Source organism: Columba livia, chromosome 2 (assembly GCF_036013475.1).
Source record: "Columba livia isolate bColLiv1 breed racing homer chromosome 2, bColLiv1.pat.W.v2, whole genome shotgun sequence".
Classification (NCBI taxonomy): Eukaryota; Metazoa; Chordata; class Aves; order Columbiformes; family Columbidae; genus Columba; species Columba livia.
In genome coordinates this window covers 50,010,673-50,038,253 of record NC_088603.1, presented here as the reverse complement: position 1 = coordinate 50,038,253, position 27,581 = coordinate 50,010,673, and the positions used below count along the sequence as shown (strand labels likewise).

The 27,581-nt window shown below is 38.4% G+C and overlaps 1 protein-coding gene across 2 annotated transcripts in view; it reads left to right on the top strand.

Annotated features, from left to right (window-relative positions):
• Positions 1-5,951: 5,951 nt before the first annotated feature.
• Positions 5,952-27,581, top strand: part of DPY19L1 (dpy-19 like C-mannosyltransferase 1) — a 47,335-nt gene continuing 25,705 nt past the window's right edge. The window contains exons 1-9 of one of the 2 annotated variants that reach the window (XM_065051815.1): positions 5,952-6,476; positions 7,429-7,497; positions 12,340-12,364; positions 13,658-13,745; positions 14,373-14,510; positions 17,375-17,495; positions 19,115-19,208; positions 23,284-23,341; positions 25,508-25,599. In XM_065051815.1, coding sequence (XP_064907887.1) covers positions 6,185-6,476; positions 7,429-7,497; positions 12,340-12,364; positions 13,658-13,745; positions 14,373-14,510; positions 17,375-17,495; positions 19,115-19,208; positions 23,284-23,341; positions 25,508-25,599 — 977 coding nt within the window. In that variant the 5' untranslated portion in view covers positions 5,952-6,184. Of the gene's footprint in view, positions 6,477-6,554; positions 6,931-7,428; positions 7,498-12,339; positions 12,365-13,657; positions 13,746-14,372; positions 14,511-17,374; positions 17,496-19,114; positions 19,209-23,283; positions 23,342-25,507; positions 25,600-27,581 lie in introns of those variants that run through there. The other variant, XM_065051816.1, reaches the window with a different exon arrangement.

The window sequence follows — 27,581 nt, the reverse complement described above, 5'->3', positions numbered from 1 at the left end:
TTCTTTTCTAAGTCCATTGCTGACCTTCTTGTATTTCCACCATAAATGGTGTCTCAGTCTTGCATAGAGGGCATCTGCCATGAAATATAGTAATAGCTTAGCTCACGTTCAAATTATCCTGTTCTATTGTTGTCACTTAGCTCCTGCTTGTCGCTGCAAGCTGTTTCCTCCAACTTCTCTGATGCATCTTTTGGCAACCGCTACTTAGAGACACACCAGATAAACACCAACTCTGCAAAAAATGGAGCAAAACCATGGTGGCTGGTAAATGAGGTTAGGGTAAACTGGACCCATCACTTCTGCTCGTAACAGTGCATTCTATGGTCCTCAGATAACTTGCTTTATAATTTGCTACTCCAAATAGAAGCATAACTAGATGCAGTTGCTGTGGCTGTGAATCATAGCATCTATGCCAAATTAGCGTGACTACTCGCTGTGACCAAATGCCACGCAGTAAGAACATGGAGCGTACAGCAAGAGATCTTCATTTCGAAAGCTGTAAGGAGATTATATTGTGCAGAGGAGTTAAAAGCCCTCAGAATGGTGAAGAATTACAGAAACATTCCAGGCCCCAGTTGGGAGGAGATGGTTGCACTCCATGTTATAAGAAGGGGCATTGGCAAATCTCCCAAATCAGTTGCTCAACAGGGCAAATGGTAGGCTGTGCTGCTTGGATCGTTCTGTCTGCAGCAAGGAAGGGAGGGTAACTGGAGAATTGTTAGATCTATGAGATTCCCAGTATAGCTTATTTTTTTTTCCTGTTCCTTTTTCTTTAGCTATTTTTTTTTTTTTCAGAGCTGCAGGGAAGCATTTAAGATAGCATGAAAATGGTAGTGGAAACTGAAAGCCTAGAAATCGGAAAAAGTCCGGTGGAGAGTAATTGCATTTTCTGAATCACTAATGTTGTTTGGCATTATTCTGGCAGCAGGTAGTTTGAGACTTACAATCATCTTTATAGAAATGAAGGAGGTAGTTTCTGTGTCAAAGAAAGAAGGGTCTTCAGGACCTCTCATTCTAAAAATGTGCTTTTTTTTTTTTTTGTTGCGAGGGTAGGCAAGCTGGGTAAATCGTTGTTGTTTGTTTCTAGTAGAAAGAAGCTTTTGCTTGTATGAGAAGTTAGCTATACAGACATAGATGCTCCAGTTTTAAATAGTTACATACATATAGTTAAAACGCAACCACAATTTTTAAAGTGAGAGAAGAGAGATGTGAAAAAAGATGTGCAAGTAGAGATCAGATTGCTATATTACTAACTCACCAGGAGCATAATTTTTCCCTCTTCAGGATACAGACGATGTATGTCTAAAGGAGTTAATTCAAGCAGGGGATATTCATATCCTGCAGAAAGAGAACTGGCCTCACAAAGTTGTTAATTAGGACAAGGTATAGTTTGCCACTACAGTCTGCTGGGTTTTGCTGGCTGATTCCTCCACATGCAAACTTCAAGGGCAATCTTGTTTCTTCTGCCTTAAGAGACTCCAGAGCCTTCTGCACTTCTGTTCAGCCCAGTCCTCACAAGAAGAGGTCTCATCTATTTCTGTTTTCATAAAGCTACTTCTTTAGGTAAGAATTTCTCTTCTCTGTGGCTGAAGCTCAAGTAGATCCTAATAATGAGTTAAGTCAGATACGGCCATGTGATATGGAGCTCAAAATGCTCTAACTGCCTGGCTAGGTATCTGAGGCTCTGAGCTCCACATTGCCCATCTATGTTGCTGTCAACACTCAAAATAGCTAGTTCAATGCTAGGTTGAGTACATCTAACCAGGAAGCAGCCACAAAACTATTTGCTGAAGAGACATACTTCCCAGATTATGCCTTCACTGCATTATAACCCTGGATTTTAAAAAAACCAACCAAACAAAACAAAACACAAAAACAAGGAAAGGGAGCCTGAAGTTCCCTAACTTGCTACAATGCAGTCCTGCTATTATTAAGTCTGCTGCTGAATGTGTGAAAGTGTGGGGGATCAACACACACTTCACAGAAGCAAAGCCCTGTGGTAGGTGGCAAAAGGAGCCTTGCCACAAAATCTGCAGAATATACTCTGAGGCAGTGCCACTGGAACAAAGCAGAGCAGTACAAGAAATATTATTATAGATATAAAAATGCAATTCTCTACAGGTACTCTTATTCAGACCACCTTGGGAGAGAGAAGGGGTTGGTATTGGTAATAAACTACAAAGTGAGTGTCTCGCTTGAGGCAAGATGAAGAGTGGGAGAACTGATAGCAAGAAACAGTACAGAAGATGAGAATGAGTGGAGGAAAGGAAAGCAATCTCTGGACTATTCGTAATGAGGTGTGCCTATCCAGTGTCCTGAGGAATGAATGCTGCTAGAGGATATGCAGGAACTGCCAAGGCAATGTGTTTTACTTGCAGGACCTGATGCCTGAGGACTGTCAGTTATCTTCATTGACAGTTTGTCACAACCACCATCCAGCTCAGCATCCTGAGGTTGCTGATATCTGGCAGAGGGATTTGGAAATATGAAGAGACAGCCCAGTGATCTTGGACAATGTGTGGTCAGAGAGATAGGGCAGACCTAGCAGAAACTGGAAGGCTGTGGTCCAGGATGTGCTTTGTGCTGGGACAGCAGAAAACTGTGGAGCAACATCTTATGGATTTTACTATCCCTGGACAAAATAAGTTAGGATAAGTTGATAAAAGTGATCTCTCTCCCGTGGCCTGTACATATCCTTCAGCACCCTCAAGGGTTGAGAGAAATCAGATTTACTTTCAGAGTTATCACATTTCCTTCACCTCTTTTTGTTATAAACAGCTGCCTTACTGGGATCACTCCTTTCACTGAGATGTGCAGGATCAGTGATGAGCTGCTCTGTATGAAACATGATGTTGGAAATAAACAGAGCACTTCTGGATAAATATGCTACTCCTGTGATGAAATAAACTCAAGGTTTATTTCTTACTACTTGTGTCTGTTGCAGAGTGAAGGAAGTGTCATTTTATTTTTAGAGGTGTACTGCTCTACTGCAGCTCTTTTGAAGCAGCACTGACAGTTTTCTTTAGCAATTCATAGCTGGTGAATATGGGCACCTTTACATTTAAGAATGTGATGTTTTGTCTTTGCACTCTTACAATAACTTTAAAAATCTTTAGAGCTGTTTAGTTCAGTAGTATGTGCCTTTTCAATCAGGTTTTGTGGGTGGTACCTTTTGAAATAAATTGCCTGAAGAGTTTTAATAAAATAAAACAGCCTGAAGGTAATTGATTTGCTGCAAGTTGGAGCAGGCCCAGTTAATCTCAATGATCGAGCCATCCCACAGCTATCATTTGAACCTTAATAATCTCAACCCTTCAAGTTTCTAAGTGTTCCATGACTATTGATTTTGGCAGAAATTGAAAATAGCTTTCAGGAGTTAAAAAGCGCAGAACATATCATCTTACTCTTTTTCTGTGCCAGTTACATGCAGAACTCCTTAACTATCTGGAGTCTATACATTTCAATCACTCAGTCAGCAACAATAGACTCCTTTCATTACTAAATTTATGACAAGGCAGCATTATAAAAGTCAAATATAAAAAAGAGCAGATTGTGGAACTTTTTCTCTAGGAAAGCAGGTCGGAAAATAGTCTGTAGTCTTCAAACATACAAGTGGTGTTCCTTTTACACTTTCATTTATATTTATTACATAATAAGCACAGATAAGTATTTATTGAAATATTAAACTGCTACAGGTAATTCACATTGGAAGAAGGGCCTGCATGGTCAGGAAACAGGCTGTTTTATATAACTATATAAGTTAGTCCAATGAAAAATACTACTTCTTCCTTGCTCATTTTTGAGATCAGTGTAACACATCCTTTTTGTAATTATCTCCCCAAAACAGATGGTAGTAGAAGGATGATTTTCCCTCAACAAGTGAAGAAATGTGGAACCAAAAGCAGTTGTGGACACACAGACCCTCTGTCAGTCCCACAGACTTCTTTTATCCAGCTGTATCAGTTTGTCTTTTCATACTCTTATTGTGGTAACAACCTTCCTACTACCACAAAGACAGCAAAGGCCATCCTCTTCTCAGAAATTTGTTACCTTGGTAGCTGAATCTGGACCAAAATTACCTTCCTGTGCTAAAGATATGCCAGCTATATATTTATTAAGTATATTTTTTAAATACTTAGTATGGTATTTGCTGTATAATACTCAAACCTTGCATTTCACAGGATAGGATTCATAAAAATAATTAGGAAAATGAGGTGAAAACTAATAACTGAAGTTGCAAACATTTTAGCAAGAGCCATGTGTCTGTTATGTCAGAGGAAGGGGGTGGAAAGGTCGAGGAAAATAAGTGAAGAGTTGAGTGGAAAGATGATGCCAAGAAAACTCAAACGTAGAAAACTTAGGAGCAGAAACATAGAAATAGTGAGCAGGGTCGAAGAAAAGCCTGAAGACAGCAATGGGAGGCAAGGAATATGTACAGTCAAGAAAGAACTTTCAACTGAAAAAATTGTTAAGGGGACAGAGAAGAAAGTGAAATTGATCTGTTTGAAGAGGTTGCAGTTGATTAAGAGGTTATACTCCGCTACATTGTATCAACATTATCAAAAAGTGGTAATTAATGTATCCCTATCGGATGAGTCACTGATCACTGTTGCGTGCTGAGCAAAAAAGCAGGCACAGGAAGAGGAAAGGTAGTATTGCTGTAGCTAGGGCTTGTGTAGCTGGGACTGGGAGTTGTGTTGTATGTTCACAACCCTTAAAAGAACAGTAATTACAGTTGTTAGTGTAGGAGCTACAGTAATTGCTGCAGTGAGGTGCTGAAGATAAGTCACTGCTCTAGAAAAGTCACGAAATAATATTTCGGGTCTCTGAAAAGTCACGGAACAACATTTCAGACCTCAGGGGTCCGTATAACACAGGGCCTCTGTGTAACAAGACCTTTTAAGCCCTGAACCCAGAAAGATGGTTTTGGCTGGAACTGCGTATTGCTCGCGGCCCGTGTTTTGCTGGAGCCTGGTGCTGCGGGAAGCCCTGCTGAGCTCTCCTGCCTGTGGCCGAGGCCACTCGGGTGTTGCCGCATTGCTGGCACACGATACGGCAAACCCATGTTTCAACTCCAAAAACGAGGAGGAGGAAGTGGAGAGAGAGGTGTTTTTTGTGGCCAGGAAGTCCCCACAGACACCTTCTGCCAGTTAAAATTCGCAGATTTGAAGGTGGCAGCACTCCAGAGAGATCTCCTGTCTTTCTGGGTATGGTTTCATTCAATTAAGATGATCCTTACAAGGCCAAACGGTTTAGAAACAGAATCACAAAGTGGTTGGGGTTGGAAGAGACCTCTGGAGATGACCTAGTCCAACCCATCTGCTAAAGCAGGTTCACCCAGAGCAGATCGCACAGGAATGTGTCCAGAGGAGACTCCACAACCTCTCTGGGCAGCCTGTTCCAGTGCTCTGGCACACTCAAAGTAAAGAAGTTTCTCCTCATATTCAGCTGGAACCTCATCTGTTTCAGTCTGTGCCTGTTGTCCCTCATCCTATCGCTGGGCACCACTGAAAGGAGTCTGGTCCCATCCTTTTGACACCCACCCTTGAGACATTTATAAACATTGATGAGATCCCCTCTCAGCCTTCTCTTCTCCAGACTGAACAGACCCAGCTCTCTCCGTCCCTCCTCACAAACGGGAAAGGCAACCGATAGCAACACCGCAGGAAGGGCACAAGCAGAGGCAACGGGGGCCGGCGGGAGAACGCCAGCCGCCCCTCGGCGGGAGGTGAGCGGGAACAGCCCGCTTCCCTCCCGAGCGCGCGCCCCCTGCGGAAGGCCGCGGGGCGGCGGGAGCTCCGCGCGCGCGGGGCCGGCAGCACGTGCGGCGCGGTGGGGGAGGAGGGAGCAACGGCTCCTCCCGGCCGCCGGGCTGCGGGGCGGCGCGTGCGTGAGCAGCGGGGCGGAGCGGGGGCGCGGGAGCCGTTACCCGCCCCGCCGCCGAGCGCCGCCCCCGCCCCCACGTGGCCAACCGGGCGGAGCGGGCGCTGGCGGCAGTGGCGGCGCAGCCCAGCGGAGTGGTGATCGGCCGCCCCTTCGCCCCGCTAGGACGAGCCCGCCGGCTTTGTCTCCGCCCCGTGGCCTCAGGGCCCTGCCTGGGGGTGGGCGAACCTCCTCGCTGAGCACCGCCCCCCGCGCCTCCCCTCCGGCGCGGCACCCCGGTGGTGGCGGGGACTATGCGGAGATGGTCCTGACCCGAGGCAGGAACAAAGAGTCGCCGCCGCTCAAGCCCGGGCAACAGCAGCGCCAGTCGCCGGGCGCCAGCCCCGGGAGCGTCAGCGTGCGCCCTCCGCACACCCCCGGCGGGCAGGTCCCCGGCGGGGCCCGCGCCATGCGGAAGGGAGGCAGCGGCCGGCGGGGAGCCAGGAGCGACCTCCAGAGACCCTGCAGGGAGGGGCCCGCGGCTGATGGGGAGCGGGACACGCTGGGCCGCGGCCCCTGGAGGCTCCTGGGCGTCTGCAGGCACCGGCTCCGAGGTGAGGCGGGGGGGCGAGGGGAGGGAGCCGTCCCCCTCCTCCAAATCCTGCCCCCTCCCCGCTCCCTCTGCCCCCGCTCGGCTGGGGGGCCAGCCCTTCCGCCCGGGGGAAGTGGGATGAGTCTCGGTCTCGCCTCCCTTCCCCTTTTCCGGGTGTCGGTGGAGTTGTCTGGCCCGGCGCGGAAGGTCCCCTCACACGGGGTGGTAGCTTTTCGCTGCCGCCTGGGGAAGGGGAGCGCCGGGGCTCCCTTCCCCGGGAAAGCGTTTGGGGGGGCGGGAGGGAGCGGAGCGAAGCGCCTTGTCCCCTCTCTGGCCTCCCGGCGTGTGCCCACGGGAGGATTGTGTGGCACTGCCCGGGGCAGCGCCCGGTGGCTCTTCTGCTCTGCTCGTACCTGTCACAACGGGAGGAGGTTAAAAAAAAAAGACCTGCACACTGGTATGGGCGAGAATTGGAGGTGAGGGAGAGGAAAAGGGGTTTTTTTACCACTCTAGCATCCTTTGGGGGAGCAATGGGACAATGCGCTGTTCGTGTAACTTGTTAAAACAGTCCCTCTAACCGTGTTGACTCGCTTTGCTTACGGTGTTGGTGTGACCAGCTTATTGCTTGATAGCACTTTGTTGAGAGGACGGAGGGTTGCTTATTCTTTCAAAGTCTGACTTTCTGTTTGTGCAAATTTGTCAATAACGTGTCTCTGAACAAATCCGCTTTTGACAAGTTCTTTTACAAAAAGTTATTGCAGGAATTAAAAACGTGGTTTGTGCAGTTGCCTTAATAGTCTTTTTGTGATGTTTCATGCTTTTGTGTGTAGTTACCAACTAGCTGTATGCAATTTCTCTCAGCAGTTTTGAAGTTAAAATTTTTACAGAAAACTAAGGCTGCAGAGTTCAAGCAGATTTCTTTTTACAGAGGCTGTTCTCAATAGACGCTTAAAATGCTTATTTTTTGTTGACAGTATTTGTTGAGGACAGAAGGGCTTTCATCGTAAAAGCTGATAGCAAGATATGGCTCACTTTCCTTCTTGGTAAGTAGAAGGAATATGTTGGGGTAAAATACTGTTCTTTTTATCTTTCTTTCTCTGGAACTGTAAACTGTATAAAAATATGTTTGGAAATATAACTTGGCAAAATAGAAAAGCATAGTTTATGTTGAAAAGGGACAGGAAATAACTTCCTACCTGGTAACTTTTGTAAACATGTTATTGTAGCAGCATCAGAACATTTGTAGGAAAATAATTGTGCAGATATTTATTAATTTCTCCAGTCATTTATTTTTAGGAGGAAAATAAAAGCAACTCTTATTAAGTAATGTAATTAAAAGAGCTTGTTTTGGAAAGATTACGGGTGGAAGTATATACAACTGCAGGGGGATGTAAATTCAGATGTTAATATCTTTGGGAATATTTTGGAGTAAATAATAAAATTCATAATGGCCAGAGTCTTAGAAAAACCACCTAAAGTATTTGCAAAATTAAATAGGAAATGCATTCCTAAAGTTAACAAATGTTAAATAGTAGCATATTTGTCAGACGCACAATTAGATAAATTGTTAAAGGTATTATATTGAAAGACTGTCAGGGTACTCCGAAGATGCCAGCCCTTTTAGTCACACCACCAGTAGTCCTTGTTGCCAGAGGGAGTTTCTTCAATTTGATGAATTGCATTGCAAAATAGTAGCAGGGAAACAACCCTTAGCTTACAAACTAGTTGATGAATAAACTGTTCCTGAATTGCTTTGCTTACCTCTGTTTGTTCAGCATTTCTGAGACTACTAGTTACTTAATTGACATAGAAATGTAAACTGATGATCAAAATTGAAAAATGCTTTCATTTGAGATTTGAGAGCAGATTAGGTAGAGAGCTTTATAATTTCTGGAGTTTGATTTTCGCTGTGAAACTCAGATAACCAACTTCAGGGAGCTGTTTGTATTTTTAATAGGAGTAAATCTTTAACAGTGAAGTATGTAGCAGCATACAGAATTTGCAGTAGCAGAGAATGTACATACATTAAATATGAATTAGTGGGTTTTGTTAGTTTTGGTGGTATTTGAATTTTTGTTGTTTTTCTGCTTAAGCTTTAAGGTTCAAATTTTAAAAATGGAGGTTAGCTCCCACATTCGGAGCTAGTTTTGTTATAGGGTGTGGATTTTTTTCTCTTAAGAATGTTCTCCAATTTACATGTAACACTAAAGTTGTCAGATTTTCAAGGACATTCTTATACAACAATTTGCCCTATTATGTTTTGTGTTATTCTTTTATTTTTATTTTTTTAAAATGACCATTGAATTGGGGCCTTATTCTTGAAGACATCCTTTCTGGTTTGCACAGAATTCCACAATGAAACATCTTGATTAAGCTGCAGAAGTGGTCAATGCTTGCACGTTCCTCATTGTTTCCAATTCTGCTGTATGCCAACCTAGTCACTTTGGGGAGACTTGCAGAGTTATTAATCAGTTTCTAGTCAGTTTCACATTCTGGATCTCAGTGTGTGTTGTTTTCTCAGTAAACGAATTCTGTGTGTTATGGCTTTATTCTTCAGTATTTATTTTCCATCATTAGAATGCTTTTTATATGCCATTCACATTGCTTTTCTTAGGACAGAGCACAGGCAAAAATAGGAAATCTGAAGAGTAAACTATCAGATTTTACATAATAGCCCTAGTCTGCAAAAATCTGATCATATGCTTTGCTTTTAGGGCTTTTTAGTTTGGGTAAGAAAATGGCATCTGCAAGTTCAAGTACATAGTAGCTGTGTGAGTCTTTGTAGCATCAGGACTCGAGTATTCCTCTCCTGTCCTCTCCCTCATTCCCTCCCCAGTAAGGACATTAATGGGATCAAAGGATGGTAATTTGGGAGATCTGCTCTGCACGTTTTCCATCAGAAACTAGCTTAATGTAAGTCTGGATGCAGTCTGTTGAAAAATGTCGATCTGGACTCATAGTGTAAGTCTGTGAATTAAGTGCATTGTCTCTTCAAATGTGAGTAAATATATGAATTGCTGTATGATTATAAAAGATGTTTGTTTTAGACTTAAACTGATATTGTGAATTTGTATAAAAATGTACATTAAATTCTTCAAGATAACTGTGAATGTATTTACACTTAATGCAGCGACTTTAAATAAAATGTCGTCTGAAGGGAAGTATCAGTTTTGAATATATTGTTTTCTCTATGAAATAAGTGGTATGTTTGAATCTGAAATGCAATCTCCATTTTAAAAGATAATTTATTTGTAACAATAAAATACTATGTATTTGTCTTATTTGGAATGACATTAATTTGAGATCATGAACAGTACTGGTAGCTATTATGCATTTATTTTGACTTCACTGTATTTACCTAACAAGTATAGTTGGGGTATGTGTAATTGTATTTCAGCATCTAATTTTATTGGGAATCTTAGAGACACTGCTGAGAGATGAAATAATGCCTTGTGCAAACATGAGACTCAATAAGTAATAATTAAGAAAGGTATGGTCTGCTCTGTTTCTTTCCATGCAGTTACTGCAAAATGTGTTTGTTTATGGAATGTGGTTTGCTGTGTTGCTGCTATAGCTAATGTGCTTACATTGGATTCCATATCATATCCATATCTGCTTTTCTGAAAAAGGAATTTGCAGCTCTTCATGAGAGCTAATGTAAGTTGTCTTAGTATAAAAACAAAACAACCCTGTAGTTCCTGGAACTTTCCTAAGACATTAAATTCCACTTAATGTGAACTATACTGAGCAATCCTTTGGTGATTTTTTTTTTTTTCCTTTTTTCCCTAGAAAGGATATGTGAAAATGTAAAGTTTTAGATGAAAGCTTGTGGTATTCATTGTGTAATAGAGGATTCTCCTTGAGAAAACTGCTTCAGTGACTGCAGTGGAGCTGAAAAACTCTTAAGGAAGTTTCAGTGTGGTATTCTACAGCCTCAACTACTACATGAAGTTGTTGTTGGTGACAATGATAACAAGTATTGCTAGCAGCAGCACTTGCAGGCTCTGTGTTGTAGGAACAGGTGGTTTGGGAGTACATACTAGGGCATGGAATGTATGTTCAGTCCTTTTCTCTTTCTACATAAATTCAGTGGTTTTGCAAAGATGTTTTTCTTTATCTTGGCCCTGCCGCTTTCCAGAAACAGGCCACCACATGCGTGTAACATGCAGTCTGAACACATGTACATTCACTAACTCTCCAACTCTATTCTGCATTAATGCTCAGACGTTTAATGTATGTTTTACCTATGTGCAAGCAATTTGCCTCATTCCGTGTGGCAGCAGCAGCAAGGGCTGTGAGCTGGTGTAGGTGTGTGCAGATCAGCACCCTGGAGAGGGACACGGGGCTCAGCACCTTGCTGGCCAGAGCTGGGTGGAGGCTGGGAGGGTGGTTTTCCTCCCCTCTTTGCTCCATATGGCCTATGGGGATAAAAGTGCTTTTCATTAACCGTAAAGATTATATTGGATTGAAGGCAACCACTCTACCTGACCTTTGTATGGCAGAGAGCCACTGTGTGCCTAGAGGGCAATCAAGAGACCTTTGATCTAGAAGCAGCACCATGGTCCCTTTAAATACCTATCCTTTATCCCTTACTCATGCTGGGTTTGCTTCCATGGTGATCTCTGGATATGTCGTGAGTGCTGCCCAAGCAAAATGATGTGGCTTCTGCTCTCTGTGGATCTTGTCATGCTTAAGAAGTTAGACAGCTAGACAGTTTTACCCATCATTTGTCTTTTTTCGTTGTCCTTCAGATTACCTCCCTGGTTTTGCACCTGCCCAACAACAGTGCAGATAGTCTCCAAATGGACAGTTATTATGTAAAGAGTCTACCTTTTTTAGCAATTATAGTCTCATTTAGGTTTGTATTGGTTGTCATGGCCTGTTTGCATCTCTGAAATTTACACGACAATATACTCTGTAAATGAAACTTTATCTTATGAGCTCATTTGGAAAGAAAACAAACAAACATTACAAACAAGGGCTCAGTCCACTTTGTACAGACTAGTCTAACACAGCAATTCACTAATTCATCACTTAATGCTTGACGTTTCTAACTCACAAGTTCTCTATTTCACAACTTAGAACTCCTAACTTCTGCACTTATGAGCAAAATAGTTACCTAGCTGATGGGGGTGCTCATCCTTCCTCTTCCATCATGGTGCAGGTGTCCCTTATATCACACCAGGAAGCACAAAAGCCGCAGCAGTCCAGCTGTTGCTGGATCTGCTTCAAAATCTTTGAGTAAGCAGATGTATTTATACCTTCCAGCTTGGAAGTTGAGTCTACACCATTTCCATGAGTTAGCAGACTGAAGAAACTGCCAGACAATCAATGTGAGGATTATGGCTGCAGGAGACAGCAAGCTGCAGGTGATAACAGCTGCATTATGACCTTCAGCCATTTCTGGCCACCGGGTCCTGCTTGTGTGTTGCTCTTGCTTTGACCTAACATCACTGGTCCTAGCAGACATCAGGCCTCAGCATGAGTTGTGTGTTAGCCAAAATCTGAGCAGGAGTTGAGTGAAGAGTCACAGTAGTTATATTAAAAATGTTAAAAATATTTATGCTGACTATAAAAAATTATTATAATTTAGTTTTGTTATTGGTAGCTGAAACGGGTACGTCAGATTCTGATGGATCAACTTGAATGATGCAAGATGTAGGTGGGAACATTGGCTATTGCTGAATGCATAATCAGGATAACTTCAGATTTTCACAGAGCTGGCCATAAAAGTTAATTCAGATGTTCCTATTCTTCTGTTCCTCTGGAGGCTGAGTACCTTCTATGCATCTCTGAAGTAATACTGTAATTACATTAAAGAAAATGATTCCATGTTCCATGATTTAAATATTTTAGTAACTTGATACCTTTTGTTTCCTTTACAGCCGCTTTGGCAGGAGTCCTACATTGGTAAGGTTAAATTTATTGTTTGAGAGTAACATCATTATTTTAAAATAACAAAAATATCATTTTGATATATTTAGACAAACTATTGATATAATTTACATTTAGATTTTCCCTCTGAAAACCAAATGTTTGTCTCTAACATGAATAATTCTGTTCTTGTGAAGCTGACATGAAAGGTTTCTTAAGCCTGTTCAGCGAAGAGTGAAGCCTGTTTTCCAGGTGCAAAATTGTTGCTTAGCTATACAAATTCAGGTATATTTCCACTAACAGACCATATTACGCTCAGTGAGTTTTGAAAGTCCAGGTAAATCCTTTCAACTTTCTCCTGTATTATTCTTATTTAGATTCTACTTTAATTTCTTAGTTTTGCATCACATTCTCTCTAACCTCTTTAGAGGAGTCTGGCCAATGGTTTCTTTCTGTACACAGCAATGGCCTTTCAACTACTTTTTGTCAATGTAATCCTTGTGATTCAGGTTCCATCCTAATCCTCACCCTTCCCTTTTGTAGAATAGAATTGAAATAGAATGGCTTCTATCCTGATTTTCACCAGCTGCTTTTGCAGAGATAAAAAGTAACAGCTTCTGCCACTCTGTTTTTGTTTCCTAGCTCAAAAAGAACTATTGATTTTTAGTAATTTGTTTCTTGCAAATTCCCATTCAAAAGCAGAGTCATGTGCACTGCTCTGTTTCTCTCTTTTTCCATCATTTCTCGAGATGAAGCTCCTCTTGGAAATTGCAAGTTTTGCCTCCAAAATTATTTGCGTTTTTCCTGCCTTCCGTTTCCCATTTATATTTAAATGTACTTTTGATGGTAAGCGTATCTATATATAATGGCAGATAACTGCATTAAAGTACAACTCAGGGAAGATTTTTGTGGAAAAAACATGCACTACTTGTGTGCGCACTGTTATTTTCACCAGTTTTTAATCTGTGTTTCTTTTCATTTGTCAGATATTTGAACTTTTATTCCTAATATGTAGAGTTGATAGTTTTATTAGCGTTAACCTTTGATCATTCTGTGTTTCTGCGCTCAATTAAAATGCATTAGAGTATTATAATAAATTCTGTAATAGAATTTAATAAGTGCTCTGGATTAATTTTTTTTTCCCATTTAAAATAGTCAAAATAGAGGAGAATGTTGGTACAATATAATTATATAGTAAATTAAAATAACAGTTTGTAAGTAATCTTTGGGATTTCACTGAATGTTTTGCTAGCTGTTCCTTGGTATGTATGACTTAGTGCAGTTTCTAAAACTCTTCATTCAGTTTTAATTATTATTGTTTTTTAACAGGTGCCACATAACAACTCTTTTTGAAAATGACCGTCATTTTTCTCATCTGTCAACGCTAGAAAGAGAAATGGCTTTTCGCACTGAAATGGTTAGATTGTGCTTCAATAAAAAATCAGTTATTGGAAAACTTCTGTCTGTAATCTTGTGATTGTGGGCTTTCCAAAATTCCTTAATATCATCTGGATAAGTAAATATATTGATCTATTGCAGCTAACATACATTACACTTTTACATGCAGAGCATTTGTGTGTCTTGCAGCTGATCATTATGAATGTATCCTTTCACAGTTCACTTAAAATGTAACTTAAAAATATGATTCTAGAGGAACTAAAATACAAAACTACAGGTACCTTGTAGCATACTTTCAATTAGAGTCCTGTTATGTAGCCTTTTTTTTTTCTTTTTTTTTTTTAATTTCTGTATTAATTAATGTTTGCGTACACATGCACCTTTTGGCTGATTTTCTTTTGAGAATTGTGAACTACCATGCTAGTGTATAACCAGCCCAAATGAGAGATTTCCAAATGTGCCTATGCAACAAGGTGGAAGGAAACCCACATTGCTTGTTTCAGTGGAACTAATCGAAGGGATTTGAAAAACTGTATAGTCATCTTGAATAATTTTGTCAAAATTTGATTTGAAAATTAAGCTTGTATATGGCAGTTCATGAAGCCGAAGTGACCTCTTTAATCACAATGATTCTGCTCTCCTATAGGGTCTTTATTATTCCTACTTCAAGACCATTATTGAGGCACCATCGTTTTGGAATGGAGTGTGGGCAATTATGAATGACAGACTAACTGAATATCCCTTAGTGATTAACACCTTAAAAAGGTTCAATCTTTACCCAGAGGTGAGATGTGTTTTAAAAATAATACCTTCTGATAAATCTTTGATTTCTTCAGATTTGACTACAAATTTGTAAGAAATGTTACTCTGGAAAATGTACTTATGAAGGCATAATGACCAACAAAGTGTTGCTTAAATACTGTATTTTAGTTCCAGATTTGAAACAAGAAAGTTACTTCATAGATTGTGATCAGTTCTCAGGCTTCAAGTATGTCCAATCAAATGTGAATACTTCTAGATCTTAGTATTTCATGCTCTAAAGTTGTAATTGAATTTTGTGCTTCCTTCTTGTCTTCTTTTGTTCTTTTCACTGAAAGGAACTGAAAGTTGCTGACATTGTATATTTCAGGAAATATGACATATGAAGTATCAGTAGAATGTGACAATAATGATTGCGGTGATACAGGTCCTGAGAGGTTATTTTGGCTTGCATTTTGGGTAGGACAATGAACTGTCACATCACAGTTCACTGTGGCCCTGAAATCCATGAATGGCAATAGTTTACTTGCATGTTGCAGAAGAAGTTCCTCAGTAGAAGACTGGTTACGGTTGTTTTCTATGTACTTGATGTTAGACTTGTTACCTGGTTAGATTATGTTCCTATTCTCCTTTTTTGTCACTAAAAAGAACATGTCTTTAAGTACAGAAATGTTTGTTCTTCTTTCTCTCATGGTTTTGCTAGTGTGTTTCAAATATTTTGCAAAGGAAAAACTCCTTTGGTTAATGTACATTTCTGTAAATCCATGTGTCGGCAACAACTTATTTTTTGGAGAACAAAGGACTAATGATGGTTCTAATAATTGGGTACCAGCATTTATATTTAATCTCCTGCTCTGCCAGAGCAGAGCTGCTTTCAGGAACTGTATGTGTAAGAGTTCTTGGCGTGCACGTGTTTCTAAAACTTGCAAATGGTGGTTTCATTTGCTTCTTAATTCCTTACTCTGTAAGAACTAGATGCGATAGATGAGTGCTTTTTGGTAGCCTCTTGCTGGTTTGGGGTTTGTTTGAGGTTGGTGGGTTTTTTTTGTGGTTTTAGTGTTGGTTATTTTTTGATTTTGTGTTTTTTTTGTTTGTGTTTTTGTGTGTGTTTTTTTGTATGTGTTTGGTTTTTGGTTGGTTTTTAATTCTAAAGAGATTGCAGTTCAGTTCTAGAAATGCATCATTAGGAATGTGTGCCGTGTTTGAATACTATAGAGTTATTTTCTTAGGATGAGAAAGATTTATTGACTTCAGCTGTTGATTTGCAAAAATCAAAGGTAACTGGTCAAATGAACTTGCTCTCAGAAAATCATCAGTATCGCTGTGAAAGACGACTAAGAAAATTGGATGATGAAATCAAAACAAGAGCAATCAGATATAGTGGCTGATACTCTGTAAGAGTGTTAGGCAGATTACTGTGGAAAGTTTGAGTGCTTGTCTGTTCATTCAGTTTTCTAAGATCTTACTGGCTCGTGGAACTTGGTGATAAGGTATGAATTCATTTATCTTTTCTGTGGCTGACAATTAGTCTCTTTTGCTCCTTTCATTCACTTACTGCTTGATATCTGGCCCTCCTGTAAATATTTGTGGGGTGTTTTGTTAGTTTGTGGGGTTTTCTTTGGTTTTGGCTTGTTTTGTTTGTTTGTTTAAAGTTTATTTCCTGTGTATTCTTGTTTCCATATAACTGTTTGTAAAATTGTTAATAGGTCCAACTTAACATTTGAAATACATGCTCCAAATCTAGCTAATTTTACTTATGACTAAAATGGGGCTGGGTTGTAGAAAGATGCCTGTGGATTTATTTGTTGGCAGTGAAACTTTTCCTTCTGATACTCATATATTTTTGGAAAGTGTTTAGTTTCCTGTTTGATATTTTAGGGTACCTCCAGCTCTTTCAGCCCAATAGTAACACTAAAGCTGAATTTTAATTTTTTTTTTTTTTTAATTTAGTGGGTTTCAAAATTAATTGCATCAAAAATAGCCTTGAAATCCAATTACTAGACAGGATGTTGAACCCATTAAGAAAAGTAGAACAATTCACCTGCATGTGCAGCATAACGAGTTTTATTAATTGTATGGGGAAAGAAAAGAGGGAATGTTTTTTGTTATACAGGGCTAAAATAGCTAGTAGTGCAATGGTGAAACATATTTTCAGTCCGGGGACCCCTGGGTTATAACTTTCAAAGCAGCTCAACTGAAATGGCCACGTTACTCATTTATGAACTCCATAAAGTCAGTTAAATCCTGACAGAATAGCTCAGTAATGCTAACTGATGACTTTGCTGTGAGATGAGTCATAATTTTTCTGTGTGTAAAATACTGATGTTTTCTGTGTCAGGTGTTGAGATTTAATGTGGTGGTTGTTATAAGAACATCATGACCTTTGCATGGAAAACAGAAACACTGTCTTACGTTGCATCTGGAAACTTTTTATAATGCATGCTTAAATTTAACCTGTCCAAGTTTATCTGAGTAAAATCCCTGAAGATTTGGTCTATTAATATTCTTGCCAGGTAGAAAAAAATTAATTGGTTTTACTGGATTTGATTCGGCTAAATGTCCTCTGTCAACAAAATCTGGGATTTTAATATCTGATAAAAATAGTTAAATGGGGAATCTTTCAGACAATATTGAAATATAATTTTTCAAATATTTCAGTTTGGATGAAATTATTTGTTCTAAAGCAGGTGTAATTTTAGTCTATTAATGATCACTTGGTCTATGTTGGATGCCTTTAGGAAATTATGTTCGAAAATGCTAAGTAGTAGAGATAAATTCCGAGTTTAAGAAAATGCTGAATGAGGGCCAGTTGTCAGGAGAGGTTACCTTGGGCATTGAGCTAATCTTGAAGTTCCTTTTCAGAAACTTCAAATCCTGTTTTCCACCTAGGTGGTCCTCGCCAGCTGGTACCGCATATATACTGCCCTTATGGATTTCCTTGGTGTACCGACAAAGACATGTTGGACTGTAAACAGAGGAAAAGGGCTTAGTCCTGTTGAAAGCTGTGAAGGTGAGTTGTGTTTTTATTATAGCTTTTTCCTGGAGGCATATAATTGTGGCTTTCTGTATTTTAGAAGTAATAAATATTCCTGTATCTTTATCACTGACGTGCTTTCATTTGGCTAAGCCTGTCTTTTTGGCAGGTTCACATGAGTGAGAAGCGTGAAAATAAGATACCTTTAAGAACACCAGGGGTGAGAATGTGAGCTTTGTGTAACAGGTAGCTTCTCCTACTGAGGCTGAATTCCTACACTTCAAAACTTCACAGCTGTAGTCTGGGCCTTCAGAATGTTGGACTGTTATAAAGAATTAAGATTTCCCAGATGTAACTGTAGCTTCTGTAGTATCCCCAACACATAGCAAGTTCCCACATTTCAAAACCTTACCTTCTCTGTTTCTTCCCCTAACTACAAACTGAGGAGTGGGGAGGAAGGGGAAAAAGGTAACCACAAGGCTCCCTTTTGGAGAAATCTTTTGTAGTGATTCTGCTGGGAAGAATCCTCTTCCTCTTGTGAACTACTATTGAGCATAAGAATGTCAATCATACTTTGATTTTGACACCAAAGCTTGGACACTGACACTTTTTTCCACATTTGAAGTATTAGCTTGTCAGGTACATATTATGTGATAAAAGTACCTTGTCAAGAAGTGCTTTTGAGATGTTCTGCAGTTGGTTATAGCTGAATGATAGATGGTAGATACTGAAGTTGTTTCATTTTCTCATTTAAAATTTCTGTGTTGTGACAAATTAGTATTTTGCCTTTGCACAAAGGATATAAGAACTTTCTTCAGAGCTTAAATGACTCACTTTCTCTAACTTTGTCAGAAGCAATAAACAGTGAATAAATGTATAACTTTTCATTCATTTTTTTGTAAAAACCAAACCAACAAAACACCAACTATTGAGACTGCCATGTCTGGTGAGCATAGCATCAGCTTACTTTAGAGAACTGCCTTGCTGTATTTTCAGCAATGGTGAATAGTCATTTCTGCATATGAAACTATGAACTTTTGCTACCTTCTCTATAATGAATAAGGCTTTTTATGCTGTGCTGCTGAAATGATTAGAGCCAGGAGGCTTTAAAGAAATAATGGGAAAGAGAATAACAACAGAATTGTGAGTGCAGAAGTGTTTGTGAATTAATAAATTGAAAGACTTGCATAATTGGAAAATCTCTTGGCTTCTAATGAAACAAAAAAAGCAAAGAACATTGTGTGTGATATGTTTAAAGATGGATTTACTCCTGCAAGTGATGGGAAGAGAGAGTATAGGGAGTACAAACCTGCTCTAAAAAGCTCTGTGAAGTCAAAATGTAGTCTGTAGAGAATGTTCTTAGTGAGGATTATGCCTTCTATACATTGCAGTTTTTTTCTTTACAGTTAATGCTTCCCTATTCACTGTTCAGTTGCTAACTGCCCCAATGCTGTGTGCACCCCTCCTCTCTCTTTTTCTTTTTCTTTGGTCAGAAATTTAGTCTACTGATCAAATCTCCACAATAATCTTGCTGACATTGACTTTGTTGTCTCTTTCTGTAGATATATTAAGGTAGTATGCTGATTGTACGGTAGTTTATAAACAATATTATCTTTCTGCTATGTTTGACAACATGTTAACTGTTTGTTTGTTAGGGTTGGGAGACCCTGCTTCCTTTTATGTTGCTGTGATTTTTCTTTTGAACGGATTAATGATGTCACTGTTCTTCATATATGGTACATACCTCAGGTAAGGCAGTTGAGATTGAGCTATTTAGTTGATGCTAGCTGTCAGTTTTTATATGACATTTGAAAAATTTAATGCTAAAATACATTATGGGATATTGTTCGTTTATATAGTTGTAGTGCTTTTTATTACATATACGTTGTCAGTAAAAATTACTTGAACAGATAAACTTTTTGCTTAAGATAAACGATGAAGGCAGAAAAAGTTGTGGAAAATGTCAGTGAGATGGTATCTCACTGATACAGCTGGGTTGAGGATAAAACTAAATGCTCTACAGGTTTTAAATGGCTCTTCTCAGGTTTCTGCTCTTAAAATTATCGTTGTCTCTAATTTTTAAACAAAGTTTGAATTACAGTATACTTTTAACCAAGAGTGGACTTTTCCCAGTGCTTTGCTTCGAGTCATATTGCATGTCTTTCACTTTTAACTTAGTTGACAAGGCAAAGTATTTTTTAAGATAATGCATTCTTTTGGAGGTATGTATACAATTCACTTTTCCTATGAATTTCTGTTTTCAGTATCTGTCCTTAAATTTCAGGAATGGTAATACATTTGCATACAAAAATAGACTCCGCATTCAGCAGAAAAACAGAAGTGGAAATGTTTTTCTATTTACCTCTATCTTCATTTGTCAGTTTTGCAAAAAAGCAAAAGGCTGCTACATTTCCCTCTGAGGGATGTGATTGTTTTCCCCTCTTGTTCAGTGGCTTAATGGTCTTGTGTTTTTTTTTTTTTTTCCTGCTCTCTGAGGCATGTACTGATAGTTCAAGTAAAGAATTGTGCAGGGCAGAAGCTGACAGTGAAAAGAGGAAGTTGCCTAGTGCAGCTATTGGGTGTTTGGGAGTAAAGCACATACATTTGTATTCATTAACATAAGTGTTTTGAGGAAGTAGATAAACTTTGAATATTCTTATGGTTAACTTGTTTTTCTCTTAAAGGAGATGTATGGAAAACCAAATTTTATTTTTTTAATGTTATTGAAAAACCAGTAAGTTCTTAGTCTCTCAGTGTTTTTCTTAGATTTGAGCTGTGTTGAATGTAAATAACTACCAAGTGTTGATAGTGATTCAGTTTTTAATAGAAATGATATGCAATGTAGGTAGCCAAGATGTTTAAAATGTAAGTGCAGTTATTTCAAGGTGTAAGCCACTAGCTATCTGGGATTATTAAAAATAAAAAGTGACTGCGAAGTAGGATTTTTTAAATCTTATTTATTTATTTAGTCTGAAGAATATTCATAGTTGGATACCAGATCTAGATGACTACTTGTCCATTATGGCTGTTCCAAGGTTCCTCTTAGTCAAAGCAAGCCAGGATATTTAGGCTTTTCCATAACGTGTGAAAAATAAAAGAAATTAATCTGGAGCAATGCAATTCTACTACACTGAAGTACATAATGTTATGGACTGGAGTAATTCTCCTTCATAAAGCTGATTTTTTTCTGCTATGCATTTTGAAAGGCTTTTTCATAGCCTGGCTCATATGATGGTGGCAAACCATCCTCTATTATTTTCTTTCTTTTCATTCTTGAGTATATTGGCAGTAGTAATCTCCAGCTTACCTATTTTTTTCTAGGGTTTTTATTGCCTATCTATATGTTCAAATAATGTGTCATCTTTTTTTTTCAGCCTTTATTTCCTTTTTGTCTCTTTGCAACTTTAAGTGGTGATGGAAGGTGGTAGGATAGTGGAAGACCACTTTCTTATTATTTTCTAAGCTAGCATGTGTTCTCATATCTGTGCTCACAGTACTTCATGAGCTTGTCCAAAGAGTTAAACTAGCAGAAACCTAGTTGCTTTTGTAGGACTAGCTTTTGCTGTTTAGCTTCCTTAACCAATTTCCCCACAAGGTTAGAAAAATACTAGACTTAGTATTTCCCTGCCCTAGCCCTCTTTTTATGGCCCCTGATTATGCAAAGGCACTTGGGAATCTTATTGTAGGATGCACGTTAGTGTCAAGCTCTGGGGCATTCTCTTTTAAGATAACTTCAGCAATATGGAGGGAACTCATGCAGTCTTTTTAGTTGTGCTTTTTTGTTGTTGTTGTGTTTTTGTTTGTTTGTTTGTTTTTTTAATGAACACAGGAATGGCATTTGGGTGATAAGTACTTTGTGCAGTTTTAAGATTCTGCCTCCCTGCAGCCTTCCTCACCTCTCCATCCTTGTAGTCAAGGGACAAGAGTACTTGAGCTGAGTGTCAAATACTGTGTCTTGAGGAACTACCAGTAAATTTCCCATATCTCCTCCTAACACTACTTTCTCAGTGTTTTGTTTCTTGCATGTTAATCAACAATGAATTATAGCATTTCACTAGATGACATTTTTTAAGCTTCAGCTTATTGTACTCAGAGGCAAAAGACTAGTTCTTCCATTATTCCAGAGCTGATTCTACCAGACAAAGTGTAACTGTTCAGATTATCTGCAGTTCCTTAAAAATTACAAATTATTTATTAAATTTGAATTGTTCTATATTAAACATGGACAAACTAGGTTCCAACTTGAGGGCATGTACTTTGCCAATTGTAGTATGGTATGGGAGTTTCAGTGGGAAGGAGTTACCCTTAGTCTCTTATATTGGCATAGAAAGGCTTAGCTACTGTATCTCCTACCTGATAGCATGGTACTGCTAGAAGAGAATTAATTGAACTGACACTATACATAACCCTCTGTGAAATAGACCCTGTTCACTTCCTTTTCTGGAAAACATACTGATAAGGTGTATTTTCCTATTCTGTGGTACAGATTTACTGATGTTTTCTCATGTGATAAAGTAATGATCCCTTTTAGAGCTCTAAAGCTTTCATAATATAATTAAGATCTTGTATTCTGGACTCCAAGGTTTTATCACAGTGCTAACCTTTAGCATAGACCTTGAATTTTGTTTCTGTTTTTGGGTGGTTTAGTGCAAATTTTTGTTTACTTTGTTTCTAAAAGTAACATTTTTCAATATTAAGCACATTCTTTTAATAATTTTGTGGTTCAGTGTTGATACTTTTAGAATTTGTAGGATGAAAGGTTGGATTTTTATGTTCAAGAAAGTGCAATTACTGGAGATTAACATTCATTTTGTCTCTTTAGTTGTGAGATATTTTACTCTGAACTCACTGATTCTGTTTGACTTGTATATTAGTGATGGGTGAAGAATCTGAGGTTTGTATGGGTTTTTTAAAGAATCTTAACAGCTGGATGTTACCTTTGGTTAGTAGCAAAAATGGTATATTCTGTCATTCATAGTAGTAGCGCACTTGTGTGCGCAAAAACATTCTTTGCTTTATGTCACAGGACATGACTAATTACAAATCTAATCAAAAAAGGAGGAACCTTATCTACTGCTGTTTTGAGGTGGGATAGATCTAAGTAATATTGTTGGGTTTAGTGTGCTTATTATTCAACAGGTGAAGTTGGTGCTTATTATGTAACAGGTGAATTTGATTGGTTTTGAACATATAAAACCCCTTAATTCAAGGGCTTAAAAAACTTTGTCATGTTAAAATCAGAGTATTTCACATAAGCATTAAATTGTATCTTGCATTGACTATGTCATGAGTACATTTCTAAATGGGTTTTTTGGATGTGCTTGATTTGATTACCATAACAGAGTTGTAGATTCAGACCAAAATTCCCTGTTGGGTGATTGAGCATGCAGATTCTAAAGTTTTCTGCTGAACATCCTGTGGAAGAAATACTCCATTTATATTGCCTGGTGTTTAAAAAAAAAATTTGGCTCTTTTTAAGATCAAACTCTGGGTACAGCAGGTGAAGTACCAGATGTAATGATCTAAAACAAAGTTTGTGAGGAGTGGAATGATCGTTTTTCCAAGTTGTTTTTTTTAAAATTGGTGTTCTGCAGAAATGAGCTGATATATGAAGAGTGGTCTGCTCTGAAATAAACATTAGCTGACTGACTAATATTTTGATATTGTATATACGCTGTAGATTGCTTTCCCATGATGCTTGGAAGCATTCACCCCTGGCCCCCCCAAATAAACTTAGTTGTAGATAAGTGCTGCCTCACATTTATTAAGCAACATTGACCATTATGAGATTCTGTTGTACCTATTTTTCATGTTCTCTTCACAGTGGGAGCCGTCTAGGAGGCCTTGTTACCGTGATGTGTTTCTTTTTTAACCATGGAGAGGTAGGTCTCCCTTCCCTACCCTCCCCCTTTTTTTTTTTCCCAAGATTAAACTAATTCTTATTTTGTTAAATATAGTGATGTTCCTTATCTATTAGGGGATGAATTTAAAGGGAATAAGGCATTATTGAAAGCTAAATAGGCTATGACTTGAAAGTGTATAGGACAATCCAGTGTGTCACCTTGGACTGTAAAAAAAAGTAAAAAAAAAAAAAAAATCAGAAAGGAAATATATTGTAAAGTGGTCCTGAGGTTAAAATCTTAGTAGCACAGTGACTTCAAGTTTCAAAACATCAAAATATTCTGGCTTTGTGCCCATTCCAGACATAGCTGAGCTACATGTACCATATGAACAAGCTTCAGAAATGGAGGAAGTTTCTTTAAATTGCTATATATTTTACTGGAAAGTCATGAATACACACATACAGTGGATCTAGACCAGTTGCTAAAAATTTTCTTTCCTGGAAGAACAGGACTGAGCTACATGTGTAAGCCTGATCCGCAAGTCTTGATATCTGCCATCTAATGGCATGTAAAAGTGGGTAGCCTTCTGGCGTTGAGCTAGTGACCCTAAGGCAGTATGTTTTAATTTGTGCTGTGCTTGTGCCACTGTGTTTTAATGATTTCAAGCTTAGACAGATCTGATGTATTTATATCTGCAGCAAAGTTAGTTTACAGCCTTGGTAGATCATCCACAGATGATTGAGTTTAGCATTACATTTCCAAATATGGAAAAAAGAGCATGGGCTACATTAGCCAATCCACTTTTAAGGTCATACGTCCTTTTTATGGTTGTGTAGGTTCATCACTTCTTACCTCTCTTTATCTCTTCCAGTATCAAAAGATTTGATAAATCAAATGTTGCTGTAGTCTTAAAAAATAATCAAAAAGTCTACACTACTTTAGACTGATCATGATTATGTTTGTTGCTAATAAAAATAATTTAAACTAATCACATCTGTGCAGTCAGCTGAAAATAACACATAAGTGTATATATGTTTAGTAAAAGTTTATTTTAATGGTAATCAGGGTGCTGCTTTTATAGAATGCTTTTAGACAGCAAAGACTGTGATTAACGTGATAGGCTTCTGTATTTTGCATTTATTTTACACTATTTCTACACATTTATTTTACTCTTTTAATGTTTGTGAAATAGCAAGAAAAAAGAAAGAAGTACAACGTTGATTCTAGTGACTTATTTGGTAAAACAATATTTTTAAAAATGGTTTTAATATTATAGCAAGTGAAGGAGAAGGAACATCCTGGCATCAACATCCTATAAACTTTCATAGGTTCATTATGGTCCATATTAAGATGAACTACATTTTTGTCCTGTAGTTGTAAATAATCTATGTCTATTTTTTTAGTGCAAATCTATTGGTAGCTATTCTGAACCCATCTGTAAAGTTGTCCTGTAAAGCTGTAATTATTTTTTTTTATAGTTAGTGCCATCTGCAAGCACTTTATAAAGAGCTGAACATAAACATTGGAGATGACAGTTGTAGCTGAGCTATTTGCCATGGACCTCGAGAAATTAATGAAAAGCTATTCTGTTGACTTCATTGTATTACGATTTGCTTTATTAGGGTTAAAGAACAAAGTACATAGGTTAGTATAAGCTCTTACAGAGCTTAATTTCACAATTTCAATTTTGGCCAGTTCTGAATGGCAGTTTCAAATTTTGTACTTTCTGTGCTGTTGCTATTAGAAATGTGAAATGTTTATAACATAGAGAACTCTAGCATAATGAAGAGTGTGTTGGTTTATCCCTCAGAGCCTCACACACTTTTCCATTGAAGTGTGGCAAGTCACTGCCTGGATTTGAGAATGGTTTTAGTTACCTGAATGAGTTGTTAATTTCAGCAGAAGCAGAGACAAGAAGCTGCTGTCCTGGCTTTTTTCTGGGATGTTCTCTAGCTGTCACATTTAATTTTGGAAAAGCAGTGATCTGTTTTAATTGAACAGTGCATCATAGACCTCAAGTCTGGAAGCTGCATCCTTTTTCCTTCTCTTTTCTGTTTCCATTTTTTAGATTTGTGAGTAAAATCTCATGTAGCTTGATTCTTGCTTTCTTGAAGTATCTATGGTCACTCATCTTAAAATACAAATGCACTGTTTTATGGAAATGTAGCAGCAAATGTTATCATCTAACCCAGTTCTTATTTTTAGTGCACTCGTGTCATGTGGACTCCACCTCTTCGGGAAAGTTTCTCATACCCATTCCTTGTGCTTCAGATGTTGCTTTTGACCTATATTCTCAGGTACCTCTCAATTTATGCTTAGTGCTTTACAGTGATTTAGAAAATTGAATGTCACAGGACATTTATTTAAATGCATTTATTTAAATATTTATCTAAGTGCCTCTGTATGCTGTAGCAATGATATTATTAACGTAGAAACTTTCCTGTGGCTGTTACATTGCAGACGCTGCACCAGTACAACTACAGTCATGTTACTCACTTATTAAAAGGAAAGACTTTGCAACTTGAAGACTTGATTAAACTAAATATCAGAATTACGGTGTTGGCAAATAAGTATCTAAACTAAAAATCAGAATTTTTGGTTGATGTCACTTCCTTCCCATGAGAAACAAGCTAATACTCCGTCAATTGGTTTTGTCCCTCTGGGAGAGTGGTATGTTGGTTGCACTTAGAATAAGCCTGTGCTATGCAACAGAGGATGCTATAGGCACCCATAAGCTACTATGTTCTTGCAGTTTTCTATAACTAATTAACTAGTCTAATTAACTAGTTCAATGATTTAGAGCAATCTAATTACATTAATGGAGGGATGCTCTTGAGTTCATTAGCCATGCTTTTCAGTGCTTGTTTCTGGCTTGCAACATGAGTCACTGTGTTGCCTCCATTTTGAAAAATAAGCATGATTGTTAATACTTGAGGGATTTTCCATCAGCTCTATTGCATCAGATTTGCAGTGTATTTATGATTTAGCTGAACTTTGTACTTGTAACCCCAGATTTTCCTTTATTAAGTCATACTGATTTGTGGTTATTGACGATTAAACCAAAAATATTTTATGCTTGTCACTAATTTGTGTCTTTTAGGTGACGAAAAGATATATGCTGTCTAGAAAACTCTTTTGAGGAACAGTTCATAGAGTCGTTGCTAGATTTCATATTAGAAAGACACCTGTTTGTTTAATGCTAAATTGTGAGGTCAAACAGAAAGTGAGGAAATTACACTTTAGGTTAGGGTTATCAGAGCACATATATTCTGTACCTATAATTATGACACTTCTTGATTAGATAGATTCACTCCTGTTCTTCAGATCTTGGTACACAAAATAGTACTTGAACTTGCTTACTGATTAGAAATAGGTATTTAATGTAAGCATTTCAGAGTGAGGTTTCAAAAAGGGAATAAAATATCTTAACTTTTTATTTCTCAGTTATAATTCCCTCTTCAAGAGCAGCTCAGTTTTATGTATAGGAGGATTCCATTGAAATATAGGAACTATCTTTGAAAGAGAGACTAGAACTTAAATTCTCCATAATTTCTATCACTTCTATCACATTTGTATAATGTATTACTTAAAACATTATACTCATGCTCAGCATGACTCCAATAGAAATTAATCTTGATGCTTTGTAGAAGAAGAAGATTTTACAGACTTTGGTGAGACTGCTGTAATCTGTTGGGTTTGGGGTTTTCCGCAGAATATGATGGTGTCTTCATCTGTTGGAGGCCATTTAGTGACATTTGAAACGTTACATGTTTCTGAAGTGAACTCAAAGCTAACACAGGATTAAATACGTAACACGTATAGCAGGACAAGGAGAATGGGCTGTTTTCAGTTGAAAATGAGTTTCATGTATTTGTCATTGTCTCCTGCCTTGAAACCTGACTCAAGATTGCTGACAGAAAGTTGCAGAAAGTAAATATGGAAGAAATGTGAGAGAGCGCAGTGAAATCGTTTTCAAATGCAGACTGTTCTGAGAATAGTTGTAATCCCAGCTTAAATGGAAATAGTTGTGACCTGACTGTAGAGTTGTTAGAGGAAAGTGGACCACTGCAATGACATAGGTTGGCCATGCTGCCAGGAGAAGAGTTATTTGATAATGAGTGGCTCATTGAATAGTTAAACACTAAGTATCAGAACTACTGTTTTTGGAAACTGATGGAAAATAGATATTAAATTTATGTAGTGTTATTTGTACTTGATCAATATTGCTAGCTAACTTCCAAGGTAACTTTGTTTTTATTGTATTCTCTGTTGTACTTTT